The sequence below is a fragment of the Labrus mixtus genome, chromosome 8 (genome assembly GCF_963584025.1).
Source record: "Labrus mixtus chromosome 8, fLabMix1.1, whole genome shotgun sequence".
Lineage (NCBI taxonomy): Eukaryota > Metazoa > Chordata > Actinopteri > Labriformes > Labridae > Labrus > Labrus mixtus.
In genome coordinates, this window is record NC_083619.1 from 21,532,234 (window position 1) to 21,547,785 (window position 15,552).

General features: G+C 41.9%; 3 protein-coding genes across 4 annotated transcripts; 2 read left to right on the forward strand and 1 right to left on the reverse strand.

The window, feature by feature from the left end:
• The first annotated feature begins 1,257 nt into the window (after positions 1-1,257).
• Positions 1,258-13,831, forward strand: LOC132979380 (tripartite motif-containing protein 16-like). 2 transcript variants are annotated; one of them, XM_061045121.1, is made up of 2 exons: positions 1,258-1,382; positions 11,772-13,831. In XM_061045121.1, exon 2 carries the CDS (start codon positions 11,916-11,918, stop codon positions 13,593-13,595), a length of 1,680 nt encoding a protein of 559 aa, XP_060901104.1. In that variant the 5' UTR covers positions 1,258-1,382; positions 11,772-11,915; the 3' UTR covers positions 13,596-13,831. The 2 variants fall into 2 exon arrangements, with proteins under 2 accessions (XP_060901104.1, XP_060901102.1); XM_061045119.1 differs by lacking the exon at positions 1,258-1,382 and adding an exon at positions 11,119-11,260.
• Positions 1,292-4,774, forward strand: LOC132979379 (tripartite motif-containing protein 16-like). The gene is made up of 2 exons (XM_061045118.1): positions 1,292-1,382; positions 2,012-4,774. The coding sequence occupies exon 2, from the start codon at positions 2,079-2,081 to the stop codon at positions 3,837-3,839; it is 1,761 nt and encodes a 586-aa protein (XP_060901101.1). The 5' UTR covers positions 1,292-1,382; positions 2,012-2,078; the 3' UTR covers positions 3,840-4,774.
• On the reverse strand, positions 7,084-10,762 carry LOC132978537 (presequence protease, mitochondrial-like). The gene is made up of 8 exons (XM_061043741.1): positions 10,700-10,762; positions 10,300-10,438; positions 9,410-9,526; positions 9,158-9,287; positions 8,805-8,981; positions 7,758-7,903; positions 7,549-7,651; positions 7,084-7,410 (listed from the first exon to the last, which is right to left on the reverse strand). The coding sequence occupies exons 1-8, from the start codon at positions 10,760-10,762 to the stop codon at positions 7,317-7,319; spliced, it is 969 nt and encodes a 322-aa protein (XP_060899724.1). The 3' UTR covers positions 7,084-7,316.
• Positions 13,832-15,552: the final 1,721 nt, after the last annotated feature.

Below are 15,552 nucleotides of genomic sequence, written 5' to 3' on the forward strand. Positions count from 1 at the left end.
TGTTGTAGTTCCCACAAAAACTGTGCGCTGCTTCCCGAACAACAAGCCCTGGATTAATGTCAAGGACGTCCTTAACAAGAAGAAGAGGGCATTCAAGGAAGGAGAGCAGGCAGGGGGAACTCGAGGTCCGGGCTCAGAGAGGCAAAGGAGGAGTACAGAAGGAAGGTGGAGAAGAAGCTGCAGAACAACAACACGAGAGAGGTCTGGGAGGGCGTGAAAACCATCACAGGCTGCAAGAAGAAAGGTAACAACACAGAAGATGGGGACCCTGTGAGAGCAAAGCAGCTCAACCTGTTTTTTAACAGCTTTGACTAGCAGGCCACTGCAGCTAGTGTCTGCCCCCCCAGCACCTCTCTTCACACCCCTGACGACTCTAACACCCCAAACACCTCTACCATCCCAGATACACCTATTAAGTTGGCACTGCTTAATGTGAGATCACTCAAATAAGAATAATTCCTTTGTTGCTGTTCAAAGGAATACCAGTAGATGGAGACCTTACCATTCAAAATCCATTCTTGTTGATGCTGACTTCATGCATCCTATCTCAGCAAACATACAGTTTAAAGAACTGTATGTTTGCTGAGATAGGATGCATGAAGTCTGCCCCCCCAGCACATCTCTTCACACCCCCACCTCCCCTGACGTCATTTCGAACGCACCCTTGGTCTTATCTCGGTCTCGCCCTGCCTTGGCCTTATCTCAGTCTCGCCCTGCCTTGGTCTTGGTCTTGTCTCGGTCTCTGAGCACTCTGGTCTCAGGTCTGGTCTTGACTACAACACTTGGTAAAACATACGTAGATAAATCACAAATTTAAACTTCTGTGTACTATTTTATTATAGTTTTGTATGAATTCTCCAAAGTCTAATCTCTCTATTGCAGCATTACGTCTTTTATGAATCTGTATGCTGTTGTTTGTTTGTACACGGTCTCATTTCAGGTAGTATTTTCTGTCTTCATTCTCTCTCTGTTGTCTTCTCCTTTAAAGCACAAGAAAACTTTTTTCAGTTATACAAAACAGCTCGATGAAACTGTAGATTTCAGAGGAAACCAAACATGAAGCTTTTCAATGTTTGCTTCAACTATTGTGAGCTGTAAGTTATTTAAAAACATCATGTGGTTGTTCAATGTTGTGTTTTAATCTTAACTGCACGATAAAACTCAGACTGACAGACTCACACTGTCCCTTTAAGAGAATTCATCACCTGCGTGAGGGCAGCATGGTAACCCCTCCCTATTGCTCAACTCCACTCTGTGCACACATTTCCTTGTTCCCTCTCCTTCACTAATATACGAGTGCAAGATAGGTGTAATCAACAAGTGAGCTCCCCAGCCCCGTTCAGCGTGGATCAGCAAATGAGCAGCGACAAAAGGACACTGAGGTATTTTTTGTCGGTGTATTACTTCTACCACATATTGAAATTCTTCCATTACTTGTAATCAAACCAAGTTTTGTAAATTAAAGCAGCAGTAGGAATCAGTAGGTTTGTATTTGAAACAGGATTATGACTTCAATCTGAGGCGAAGTATGTTTAAAGACAATATCAATGATCTGCTTCAATCATCAGTTTGATCATCTGATAGTCAAAAACAAGGAATAAAGGTCAGGTCAATGTATTTAATCCAGTATGTGAAAACACCTCTTCCAATGGTGGTGAAGTTCAGTGGAACTCTGACTCCTCCCTGTGGTGTCTCAGATTTTCACAGCTTGTAATGCTGGTGCTCACAGGTAGCTCCGTTCTGACAGTAGTTGTAGAAACTGTTCAGTTATTCTCTGTGTTTTATTCACTTCTTTTTACATGTTAAGAAATGTGTGACTAGAGTTTTTTACATGCTTGCTTATAGAGTTTGCTTCCATGCAACAGAGAGTGGTTATGTATTCATGTAGAGAATCTGCCCTGTCAGAGTAATGAAACATGAATCAGAGCTTGTTAACCCCTCCCTCTTCTTCCTGCTCTCAGACTCAGCCCGCTCCACTCTGACGTTTATTTTCTTGTTCCCTCCCCTTTAGATCTAAAGTATGAGGATGGGTGTAACCAACATGTGGGGCGGTGCAAGAGCAGACACTGAACAAACACATGCTGTGTAGATCAGAGGTGAAACTATTGATTTCTAAGGAAGTGAAACTCAGACAGTCGTTGTTACCGAGAGGAGAAATGGCACAGAAAGGAGTTCAACTAGACCGGGAGGCCTTCTCTTGTTCCATCTGTCTGGATCTCCTGAAGGATCCGGTTGCTATTCCCTGTGGACACAGCTACTGTATGAACTGTATTAAAAGCCACTGGGACACAGAGGATGAGAAGACAATCTACAGCTGCCCTCAGTGTAGGCAGGACTTCACACCGAGGCCTGTTCTGGTGAAAAACACCATGTTGGCAGATTTAGTGGAGAAGCTGAAGAAGACTGGACTCCAAGCTGCTCCTGCTGATCACTGCTATGCTGGACCTGAAGATGTGCCCTGTGATGTCTGCACCGGGAGAAAACTGAAAGCCTGTAAGTCCTGCCTGGTCTGTTTGATCTCATTTTGTGAGAAACACCTTCAGCCTCATTATGATTCACCTGCTTATGCAAAACACAAGCTAGTGGAGCCCTCCAAGAAGCTCCAGGAGAACGTCTGCTCTCGTCATAATGAGGAGATGAAAGTATTTTGTCGGACTGATCAGCAGTCTATCTGTTATCTCTGTTTAATGGATGAACACAAAGGTCATGACACAGTCTCAGCTGCAGCAGAAAGGACAGAGAGGCAGAGAGAGCTTGGGGTGAGTCGACAAAACATCCAGCAGAGAATCCAGGACAGAGAGAAAGATGTGAAGCTGCTTCAACAGGAGGTGGAGGCTATCAACGGCTCCGCTGATAAAACAGTGGGGAACAGTGAGAAGATCTTCACTGAGATGATCCGTCTCATGGAGAAAAGACGCTCTGATGTGAAGCAGCAGGTCAGATCCCAGCAGCAAACTGAAGTGAGTCGAGTCAGAGAGCTTCAGGAGAAGCTGGAGCAGGAGATCACTGAGCTGAAGAGGAGAGACGCTGAACTGGAGAAGCTCTCACACACAGAAGATCACAACCAGTTTCTACACGACTACCCCTCACTGTCACCACTCAGTGAATCTACACACTCATCCAGCATCAAGATCCGTCCTCTGAGTTACTTTGAGGATGTGACAGCGGCTGTGTCAGAAGTCAGAGATAAACTACAGGACGTCCTGAGAGAGAAATGGACAAACATCTCACAGACAGTGACTGAAGTGGATGTTTTACTGTCAGGACCAGAACCAGAGCCCAAGACCAGAGCTGAGTTCTTAAAATATTCATGTGACATCACACTGGATCCAAACACAGCACAAACACGGCTGTTATTATCTGATGAGAACAGAAAAGTAACAGTAATGAAAAAACAACAGTCTTATTCTAGTCACCCAGACAGATTCACTGATTGGTGGCAGGTCCTGAGTAAAGAGAGTCTGATGGGACGTTGTTACTGGGAGGTGAAGTGGGGGGGGAAAGGAGTTTATGTAGCAGTCACATACAAGAATATCAGCAGAGCAGGGATCTCAGATGAATATAGGTTTGGAGGTAATGACAAATCTTGGGCGTTAGATTGTGACAGCTATAACAGTTATAACTTTTGTTACAACAATGTCAAAACTCCTGTCTCAGGTCCTCCGTCCTCCAGAGTAGGAGTGTACCTGGATCACAGAGCAGGTATTCTGTCCTTCTACAGCATCTCTGAAACCATGACTCTCCTCCACAGAGTCCAGACCACATTCACTCAGCCTCTACATGCTGGACTCAGGTTTTATGATTTTGGAGACTCTGCTGAGTTGTGTAAGTTGAAGTAGACAGAAGTCATTAGGGGACAATGTGTTAACATATGTGTTTTTTTCCATGTTTCTACAGAAAGCTGATTATACTTTTCTTCACTGCACATACTACGATACTTTGACAAAACCAGTAAAGCCAAATTTCTGTATTTCATAGATTTCAATATCATATGTGGACGTGGGACCTTCCTCTGACCATTCTCTTTGAGCCCACTAGTTTTCTTTGCACCACAGCAGACATGGACCTGCGTATAAGCATTCTGTTAACCTTTCACCCTTTCACACGCACGTCTTCAAAATAATAAGGTAAACGGAAGTTTCCTCCTTCTCTTAGATTATTTCTTCTTTGTTTTGTTTTCAATGTTTTGTTTTGTTGTTGTTCTTTGTTAGGCGTCTTAGAGTATTCAGAGAAGCGCTATGTTATTATCATTATTATTAATGTTAAAGGTCACATATTATGTAAAATACACTTCACCATGTTTCTCTAACACTAATATGTGTCTCTAGTCTCTCTACAAACCCCCCAATGATGAGAAAAGTCCATCCTCTCTGTATTGTACCTGCTCCACTTTTCAGAAAATGTGTGCTCAAACAGGTCGTTTGGAGATTTTCTCTTTATGACATCACAAAGAGCAGTAACACCTCCCCCAGGTGGGTGACACATCTCATTCACATTTAAAGGTACAGACACAGAAACAGCCTGTTCTGAGCAGGGCTGAAATAGAGGGGTTTATAGGCATGATCGAATACAGGATCAGAGTGGATTTAGAACAAAAGACAGACAAGTTTGAGACTTATTTAAACATGTTGAAGAGGAGGAGAATATGTGACCTTTAATTCATGAAGGTTGTCAGTGCTAGTGATGACTTTTGTTCTCTTATCTGTGCTGTATCGCTAACCATCTACTATTTGTAATGATGTAAAGTTTTGAATAAATTTGCATATAAATCTATTGTTCATTTGTATAAATTTCTCTGTCAGACCAAATTAGCAGTAACCCCCCCCCCCCCCCAATTGATAGAAAAATGTACAATGAGGTATCTTAAAACATGAATTATAATGATCTAAAAACATAATAACACAATACTAATCAGAAAGCTACGGAGCCCCTAAAGGGACATAGGCAGAAAAAATAAAAATATATGTTTCTCGTGCGCACCAGAAACTAACCGGTGCTCACGTGAAACCTTCTCATGCGCACCAGATATCAGGTGCACAACGGAAACCAGCCAGTCTTAGCCTTCTGTGTTCTTGTGATAAAAATGACAGTACAGGACTTATTTGAGCTCTATTTTAACCTTGGACTTAATTACAAGGACAGAACTGCTTTGCTTGTGCACCGTCACCGTTATATTGTCTCAGAAAGACATTTAAAACGGATGTTAAAGTCTTGTCATCTGTTTTGGCGCAAGGGATACACTTAGAAATATATTCACAGATTCGGCTTTCCCGGATCAATAACTCATCAGCGGAACATTGCTCTTCCAAAACCGACACCTCTCTGCAATCACAACAAGATAGACTGCGAGCTACATTCGTATTTTCCTCAAAGCGAGCCGTCCTCCGCGCTGGGGAACTTGCATTGGCCTCTAAGCAGAGTCGGCTGGTGCTCGAATGCGCAGGGACCGTCTGCAAATTGCAATACTGAAAAAATATGATACAGAAATATTCAATAACTTCACCCAGGAGAGGTGTAGTGTCATGAAAATCATTTTACACACATGATCTCACGTTTTTCATACTACATTTCTCAGATTGGAAAATAATACTTTAAAAACAAATTGAGGATTTTTCAATAGCCTATAAATAACCCAATGTTCAATAAAATCCCTTTTGTAAGGTGTAGGGTAAAACAAAAACCCATTATGAATAAATGTCCTCCTGCTCTATAAACTACATCACGTTGCTTTGGATAAAGGGCTTTCATGTAATTTTAGTGATTTTTTTATCATTAAATTTGGTAATTAAATAAGTAACAACTATACTATAACATGTTGTAGTGCCATCAAACTCACAACACACATAATATAAAAGCGTTAAGCATGATTTACTTTATGTGTGATGAAATATTTCGGTGACCCTAGAGCCTACAATGGTGACTTTTTTTTAATGATATCCATGTTAAAAAATCCCTTAAATTATTATTGCCTTTGTTGTTTCTATCCACTCTGGGCTTTCTGTGTGTGTGTGTGTGTGTGTGTGTGTGTGTGTGTGTGTGTGTGTGTGTGTGTGTGTGTGTGTGTGACATCTCTATAGTGGTGTTTGTGAGTAGGGTCCTGCTGTTGCTGTAGTTTTGGAAGTGGAGCAACATTTTACCTTCATGTGCCGGCAGTGAGATGTGACCGTCCTGTCAGAGTAATGAAGCATTTATTGTGTGCAAAGACGTGTGACTCTGTTTTATTTATCAGTAAATCAGGATTTTAGAAAAGGGAACTGAGGTTAGAGTGCCTGATTTTAAAAACTCAAATCATCTTACCAGATGTGTTGACCTGCAGCAATTCTTTGGTTTTATTCACCCTGGGTTTTAAATCTGTTGATTTGTGCCTCCAACCCGATAAAATGGAGGGAAATTGATTTCACCTGTGGTGTTCAAAGACTTGAAAAATAATTGTTAAAACTTCAATTTAAGGTCACAATATTCAACATTAACTAGCGGCTTATTAGCATGCTAACTAGTAGCATGCTGGCTGCTTATTAGTCATTATGAAGCACTTATTAGTACCTTATCTACATGACCATAGTCTATAGTTAACAGGTCATTATCTAAGAGTTTGTTCTCATTACACTCCTGATTACAGCTCATCGATAGAGAGTTAGGAAGTTGTTGAACATGAGTTATGATCTTGATATGCTTTTGTTTACTTCTACCTCATAAGTGTCGTACTAAGGGAAACATATTAAGATCATAATTCATGTTCAAACACTTCCTAACTTAGGAACCAATGAAAATGTGAAATTTGTGGAAAATAGGACCACAGCCTCCATACATGGGGCGCGCACAAAAACCACTAGACTACCGGCGCCCCACAAAGACCAACATGACCTGACTGAGTGTTTGCACATGACTCAGTTTGTTGTTTGAATTAGACAGAATGGCTCTGATGTTCTTCCTCTCTGAGTTTCCCAGAGTAAACCACAGAGGAAGAAAGTCATTAATATCCTGCAGAAAAAAACAAAAACACCTGATTGAAGTTTATATAAATGATATATCTCTTGATGATACTTTTGCAATGATCCCAAAAAGAAGAGCTCACTCACATAGTGTATTCCAACATGATCATATATTTCATTAAATATATACAGAATGAAGACGTATCTGAACCATGACAGCAGCTCTCAGTCCTCCTCTTGATATTGTGCGCTTCAGCTTTTTTGACTCTTTAATAAAAAATCCTAACCGTAGACTTTCAGCATTCAGTACAGAAGAAGTCGTGCAGCTGTGATTCTCCAGAAGTCCAGTTGAGTATTTAAATAACAAGTTACCTACAGACTGTATTATTTTACGATCCATGAGGAATCTTTTTTAATCGCCTCGTTCTCTGGACCCAAGATAGCAACTCCACACGTCCTCTGACCGACGCCGAGGTATCTGCAGCGAGGGGGAAAACAAGACACGAGTTAACACTTGATGTGGGAATAAACGGGAACAGTTTGTCAGTCTGTTTTTTCTTTTAGCTTCTCCTTCTCTTCATTTCTGAGTTATGTAAGGTGACATAAAAGCTTGCACCTTTCAGCCACTTCCACCAGACTTTGGTGAGTGACAGCAAAAAGTCTTTCTCTGTGATTCTGCTTCATCTCATCGGTGACTCCGCTGAGGAAGCGACCCATTCCTGCAACACAAACACAGAGTGAACAAACCAGACAGCTAAGAGATAAACTAGAGACAGTGACGGCTTTACAACAGAGACGGAGACTAAGTTAATAGTCGTTCCTCACCTTTGTCCGCAAGGGCCACAGGCGAGTCTACAGCCGAGAACACTGACAGTTTAGCTTCATCGATGTCCTGCTGGGTGAACTGTCCCGACTTCGCCCAGTCCACACCTCGACGAAACGCAGACAAGGTCTGCACCGAGTTTGGATTCCTTAGACAAGCAAGAGAAAGAAATACAAGGTCAACAACACACTGTTCAACTCAAAGAAGATTCTTTTTAAACGTAGAAGTCATTTGGAATATTTTATTATGGCTGCCAAAAATGCCCCATGATGGCTTCCCTTTGTAAATTGTTGAGTCTTTTTTTCCAGACAGATCCCTGAATATTCTTGTAAGATAAATATTTTGCATTTTGGACAAAGGGAGGAAGAAGAGGTCACATTTGAGAAGCAAATCAACTCAAATTTCATTAGATTAGAACAAAATAAGTGCTGCTGCAACTTTGGTTCTTTCTCTTCTTTCTCCTAGTCTTGATTTAAAATCCATTTTAAAGGTCACATATTCTGTTAAATACACTTCACCATGTTTCTCTAACACTAACATGTGTCTCTAGTCTGTCTACAAACCCCCCAATGATGAGAAAAGTCCATCCTCTCCGTCTTTTACCTGCTCCACTTTTCAGAAAATGTGTGCTCAAACAGGCCGTTTGGAGATTTTCCCTTCATGACATCACAAAGGGCAGTAACCCCTCCCCCAGGTGGGTGACACTCCCACAGCTAGGTGTTTGTTCTGCCCTCTGAGTCTGTCTTCTCACCGTAAACGATAGGACATGGAGCGAGAAAGCCAGAGTACACCCGAGCCCTTCCAGAGAGGGGGCGTGGTCAGACACAGCTCATTTACATATTTAAAGAGTAACTAAACCTCTGGAGGAAACTCATTTCAGCCGCTTGTATCCACCATTATATCTTTCTGTCATCACTACCCATAGCTCATGATCGTAGGTGAGAGTCGGGACGAAGAGCGAGCGGTAAATGGAGAGCTTTGCCTTCAGGCTCAGACTCATTCCCTACATCATCTAAAGTATTCTTGTCCAGAAATGTCTCTGTCCAAACCTTTTTTTTATCCATGTATTTGTAAGACTTTTCAAACACAGTAAGCTGGTACTGACCTGCTCGTACATGTCCAGCTGGGTGGAGTCAGGGACGACCTGGGTGGAGACAGACATGCCCCCAGTCCTCAGCTCCATCTGCTGGGACTGTTGTCTGTAGTCCAGACCTCCACAGCCCATCCTGATTTAACAAACAGACACACATGCAATCTTTAAAATGCTTTCAAACACCACCTGTCCAAACGTTACACAAATACAGAAAAGATCAATAAAGCATAATATCTTCAAACTTTTCATATACCAGGTGACACATTTTGAAATCTTGCTCTGGTCCAATCGACTGTCAGGTGAACTTACTTGGTGACAACGCTGCAGAAGAGCGGGACATAGAGCCTGAGGTCCTCCGGCAGTGTGTTGAGACTGCACATGGCTCTGAAGTAAACTAGCCCGTTGGTGGGCTGCTCACAGTACTGCACCGGTACGCCGACTGAAGGAGACAAGTCGAAGAGGAAACATTTTAAGGGGTTTTAACCACAACACTCTTAGATGATTCTTCCTTGTTGTGTATCATGTTTTATAAACTTGTGTAGAGTGGACACTGGGCCGTACCTGCTGTGCTGATCTGAACAGGAGTAACAGGGATCGTGGGCTCAATGTCAGACACTTTCAGCGCCGGCAAACAGGAGGCGTCCTGCGTTTTGCTCTGAGCAGCCAGCAGCTCCAGACCTTTTTCCAAGAAGAAGAAGAAGATGAATATGAACATGAAACAGACACTTAAATCAGAAGTGCCTCAATCTAATCCTTCTGAAATCTTTCGACAAGTTTTACTGGTTGGGTCATAAACAGAAAAGTGAATGCAGGTGAAATGTTCTTTCATGGTTTTCCATCAGTAAAAGTTTAAGGATAGTTCTCTGTACTTTAATGTTTCTAACAAGTCCCCTCAAAAACGGTCTTCAACATTTAAGGCCAACTCCTCACCCCCTCCGACTAAAACTGGCAAATGACACTCAATTCAGTAACACTGTTGTCAGTCTTTGAAAATTTATAGAACAGCTTTGAATGATTTGCAGCTCAAAAAACATCTCATTTATCTGATACTGGTGTCAGTAAAAAACACCTCGAGCTGTTTAGCGCCCTCTGCTGACTCATCCTGGGATTACTCCAACATATGTTTACCTCATGCTCTATAACTCTGCCTATGTTTAGTTTGAACATCCAGCATTGTAACACTATATGACTAAATGAGGGATCAGCAGAATAGGTCAACTTGAATATATTATGTATACAGTCACATTGCAGCGCTTGATGGTTTTTTCCCAGTTATTGTGTTAATCTGATGGTTTATTGGATTTTTTGGGGCTTCAATCAAATCAATCAAGCAGCCAATAAAAGCCTGTTTGCTTCAGACAATTCTGTGTGATTTCACAGAGTCAAGCTCAGAAAGTGTTGAAGCAGAGAAATACAGATTTCCTCCGTGGAGCAGTTTCAATCATTTGTACCTTTTTCATAGATGTCTTTTTTGTCGCTGTCTGACAGAGCATGGATCTTTTTCTGGAGCTTCTCCTCCTCGGCTTTGGCCTGTTTCTCCAAGTAGACCTCATCCGGACTCATGGACAGGGTCAGTCTGTGTGTGTTCTCCTGTAGGGGGGGTAATGGGGATTTGAAGGGGAAGAGAAAAAACACAAATTATACAGAAAACCTTCAAAGTTCATGTTTTTTTGTCATGATCGTAAAACACTCCAGGGCTGCTGAGGTTGACCTTAAGAACAGACCGAGTATTTCCCCCTACAGAGAACATTAGTGAGACTTGTAAAAGGTTTATTCTTGTATTCTTTTTAAACCTTTTTTTCACATATTTCTGGATGTTTTGAAGAAAAGTACATTCCCAGTGTCACACACATTAAAGTAGTGCTTGATTTTGTCCTGGAGGAAGCGGGGGTTTTCCTTCAGGGTCTGTAGCATTACATCTTTTATGAATCTGTATGCTGTTGTTTGTTTGTACACGGTCTCATTTCAGGGATTATTTTCTGTCTTCATTCTCTCTCTGTTGTCTTCTCCTTTAAAGCACAAGAAAACTTTTTTTCAGTTATACAAAACAGCTCGATGAAACTGTAGATTTCAGAGGAAACCAAACATGAAGCTTTTCAATGTTTGCTTCAACTATTGTGAGCTGTAAGTTATTTAAAAACATCATGTGGTTGTTCAATGTTGTGTTTTAATCTTAACTGCATGATAAAACTCAGACTGACAGACTCACACTGTCACTTTAAGAGAATTCATCACATGAGTGAGGGCAGCATGGTAACCCCTCCCGATTGCTCAACTCCACTCTGTGCACACATTTCCTGGTTCCCTCTCCTTCACTAATATACGAGTGCAAGATAGGTGTAACCAACAAGTGAGCTCCCCAGCCCCGTTCAGCGTGGATCAGCAAATGAGTAGCGACATAAGGACACTGAGGTATTTTTGGTCGGTGTATTACTTCTACCACATATTGAAATTCTTCCATTACTTGTAATCAAACCGAGTTTTGTAAATTAAAGCAGCAGTAGGAATCAGTAGGTTTGTATTTGAAACAGGATTATGACTTCAATCTGAGGCAAACTATGTTTAAAGACAATATCAATGGAACTCTGACTCCTCCCTGTGGTGTCTCAGATTTTCACAGCTTGTAATGCTGGTGCTCACAGGTAGCTCTGTTCTGACAGTAGTTGTAGAAACTGTTCAGTTATTCTCTGTGTTTTATTCACTTCTTTTACATGTTAAGAAATGTGTGACTAGAGTTTTTTACATGCTTGCTTATAGAGTTTGCTTCCATGCAACAGAGAGTGGTTATGTATTCATGTAGAGAATCTGCCCTGTCAGAGGCATGAAACATGAATCAGAGCTTGTTAACCCCTCCCTCTTCTTCCTGCTCTCAGACACAGCCCGCTCCACTCTGACGTTTATTTTCTTGTTCTCTCCCCTTTAGATCTAAAGTATGAGGATGGGTGTAACCAACATGTGGGACGGTGCAAGAGCAGACACTGAACAAACACATGCTGTGTAGATCAGAGGTGAAACTATTGATTTCTAAGAAGTGAAACTCAGACAGTCGTCGTTACCGAGAGGAGAAATGGCACAGAAAGGAGTTCAACTAGACCGGGAGGCCTTCTCTTGTTCCATCTGTCTGGATCTCCTGAAGGATCCGGTGACTATTCACTGTGGACATAGTTACTGTATGAACTGTATTAAAAGCCACTGGGACACAGAGGATGAGAAGACAATCTACAGCTGCCCTCAGTGTAGGCAGGACTTCACACCGAGGCCTGTTCTGGTGAAAAACACCATGTTGGCAGTTTTAGTGGAGGAGCTGAAGAAGACTGGACTCCAAGCTGCTCCTGCTGATCACTGCTATGCTGGATCTGATGATGTGGCCTGTGATGTCTGCACCGGGAGGAAACTGAAAGCCTGTAAGTCCTGCCTGGTCTGTTTGATCTCATTTTGTGAGAAACACCTTCAGCCTCATTATGATTCACCTGCTTATGCAAAACACAAGCTAGTGGAGCCCTCCAAGAAGCTCCAAGAGAACGTCTGCTCTCGTCATAATGAGGAGATGAAAGTATTTTGTCGGACTGATCAGCAGTCTATCTGTTATCTCTGTTTAATGGATGAACACAAAGGTCATGACACAGTCTCAGCTGCAGCAGAAAGGACAGAGAGGCAGAGAGAGCTTGGGGTGAGTCGACAAAACATCCAGCAGAGAATCCAGGACAGAGAGAAAGATGTGAAGCTGCTTCAACAGGAGGTGGAGGCTATCAACGGCTCCGCTGATAAAACAGTGGGGAACAGTGAGAAGATCTTCACAGAGATGATCCGTCTCATGGAGAAAAGACGCTCTGATGTGAAGCAGCAGGTCAGATCCCAGCAGCAAACTGAAGTGAGTCGAGTCAGAGAGCTTCAGGAGAAGCTGGAGCAGGAGATCACTGAGCTGAAGAGGAGAGACGCTGAACTGGAGAAGCTCTCACACACACAAGACCACAACCAGTTTCTACACGACTACCCCTCACTGTCACCACTCAGTGAATCTACACACTCATCCAGCATCAAGATCCGTCCTCTGAGGTTCTTTGAGGATGTGACAGCGGCTGTGTCCGAAGTCAGAGATAAACTACAGGACGTCCTGAGAGAGAAATGGACAAACATCTCACAGACAGTGACTGAAGTGGATGTTTTACTGTCAGGACCAGAACCAGAGCCCAAGACCAGAGCTGAGTTCTTAAAATATTCATGTGACATCACACTGGATCCAAACACAGCACAAACACGGCTGTTATTATCTGATGAGAACAGAAAAGTAACAGTAATGAGTAAACATCAGTCTTATTCTAGTCACCCAGACAGATTCACTGGATGGTGGCAGGTCCTGAGTAATGAGAGTCTGATGGGACGTTGTTACTGGGAGGTGAAGTGGGGGGGGGGAGGAGTTTATGTAGCAGTCACATACAAGAATATCAGCAGAGCAGGGATCTCTTATGAATGTAGGTTTGGACATAATGACAAATCTTGGGCGTTAGATTGTTACAGCAACAGTTATAACTTGTATTACAACAATGTCAGCACTCCTGTCTCAGGTCCTCAGTCCTCCAGAGTAGGAGTGTACCTGGATCACAGAGCAGGTATTCTGTCCTTCTACAGCATCTCTGAAACCATGACTCTCCTCCACAGAGTCCAGACCACATTCACTCAGCCTCTACATGCTGGACTGGGGTTTGGTTATGTTGGAGACTCTGCTGAGTTGTGTAAGCTGAAGTAAACAGAAGTCATTAGGGGACAATGTGTTAACATCTGTGTTTTTTTCCATGTTTCTACAGAATGCTGATTATACTTTTCTTCACTGCACATACTACGGTACTTTGACGAAACCAGTAAAGCCAAATTTCTGTATTTCATAGATTTCAATATCATATGTGGACGTGTGACCTTCCTCTGACCTGTCTCTTTGAGCCCACTAGTTTTCCTTGCACCACAGGACCTGCCTATAGATATTCTGTTAACCTTTCACCCTTTCACACGCACGTCTTCAAAAGAATAAGGTAAACAGAAGTTTCCTCCTTCTCTTAGTTTCTTCTTAATTTCTTCTTTGTTTTGTTTTCAATGTTTTGTTTTGTTGTTGTTCTTTGTTAGGCGTCTTAGAGTATTCAGAGAAGCGCTATGTTATTATCATTATTATTAATGTTAAAGGTCACATACTATGTAAAATAAACTTCACCATGTTTCTCTAACGCTAATATGTGTCTCTAGTCTGTCTACAAACCCCCCAATGATGAGAAAAGTCCATCCTCTCTGTATTGTGCCTGCTCCACTTTTCAGAAAATGTGTAAAGGTTGAGCACTTGTGCAGCAGGTTTGTGTATTACGTGCCGCGGCGCTGTCCAAGGAGCCGATCGTTCATTTGTTCATCTGTTTGTTTGTTCGCCACTGCATCTCTTATGGAGTTCTCAGTAAAAGTGCACAGTAAAAGTACTTCATATTACTTGTCTAGGACGTACTAAGTCCAACCATATCAGAATCATTGTCTACTTATGGAAGAATTTCTTTTTACAAGACATCAAAGTCAGAAAAAAGACTCATTATAGTGATTTATAAAGGACTTTGACAGTGGATTTCTCAAAAAGTACTTCATAGTACAGGTGCATGTATTATAGGAAGTACTAAGTCCACCCATATCAGAATCATTGTCTACTTATGGAAGAACATATATTTTTATATTTTTTTCCCAGGAAAACACCTTATTTTGAAAAACGGAAGTTATCGCAGACTCGCAGTATTATTCCCTGAACAGTATTTTGTTTGCTCCCGTTTCATACACGTATATCTCATAGTCAGTTTTATGGTAAGACCTAGGCATTTAGCACTTCACTTCATCGCTCTCTCTCTCTGCTCGCTCTGGAGTCCGGAGCATTTACCATAAAGATCAGAATACGTGGGCACTTCAAATTTAGGGGCGGCTCACTTCACCATGTAAAAGCGAGGAGCGGCTGGCTTGACCGCAGTGATCAGGCCGCCGGTGAGCTGACCTAACCTTATGTTTTCCCTGTCACACTTCACTACTTTTGCTGTATGTATATGTGTAGCCGATGCGAGCTCGTAACATTTAGCAACGGGAGACGTGGAGCAGCAGTACAAAACGGCGCTCTAAAAAAGCCCACAGATATTGTAAATTGACATGCGACATTTAAAAGGTTACCAATCCTGTCTTATGCTGATAGCCTATTTGGTTTGTAGATAAAAGTAAGTTGTATTTAACTTCATAAAAAAAAAAAAAAAGCATTATTTGTGTGCTTCTGAGCACAAACAGTTTCATTTGCATATGCCCTCTGAAAGACGGCTGCAGCGCTTGGAGGGGGGTCTAGAATGTTAACTCTCCCATGTTTTATCTAACTTGTATTCCTCTCTTTTAGCATAGACGTCTTGGGACAGTTTTATTCTTTCAATTCTTTTGAAGTGGGTTTTAATGTGATGCAATGTAACTATTAATAAATCTCACCCCGATAGCCGAAACCAAACTTGTCAATATTCATCAATTCTTTACTCTTTTCAAAGAGCACATTTCACCCCATTTACTGTACCATAGGCTCCAGTGGAAAGATCATAGTCAGTATCCAGGTAAGGTGACACGAGATCATTTATAATTTGGCTAAACTGATGGAGATAATATGAATGAGCAAAAAAAAGAAAAGACAAAATCAGCACCAGATAAACAAAGAGCCA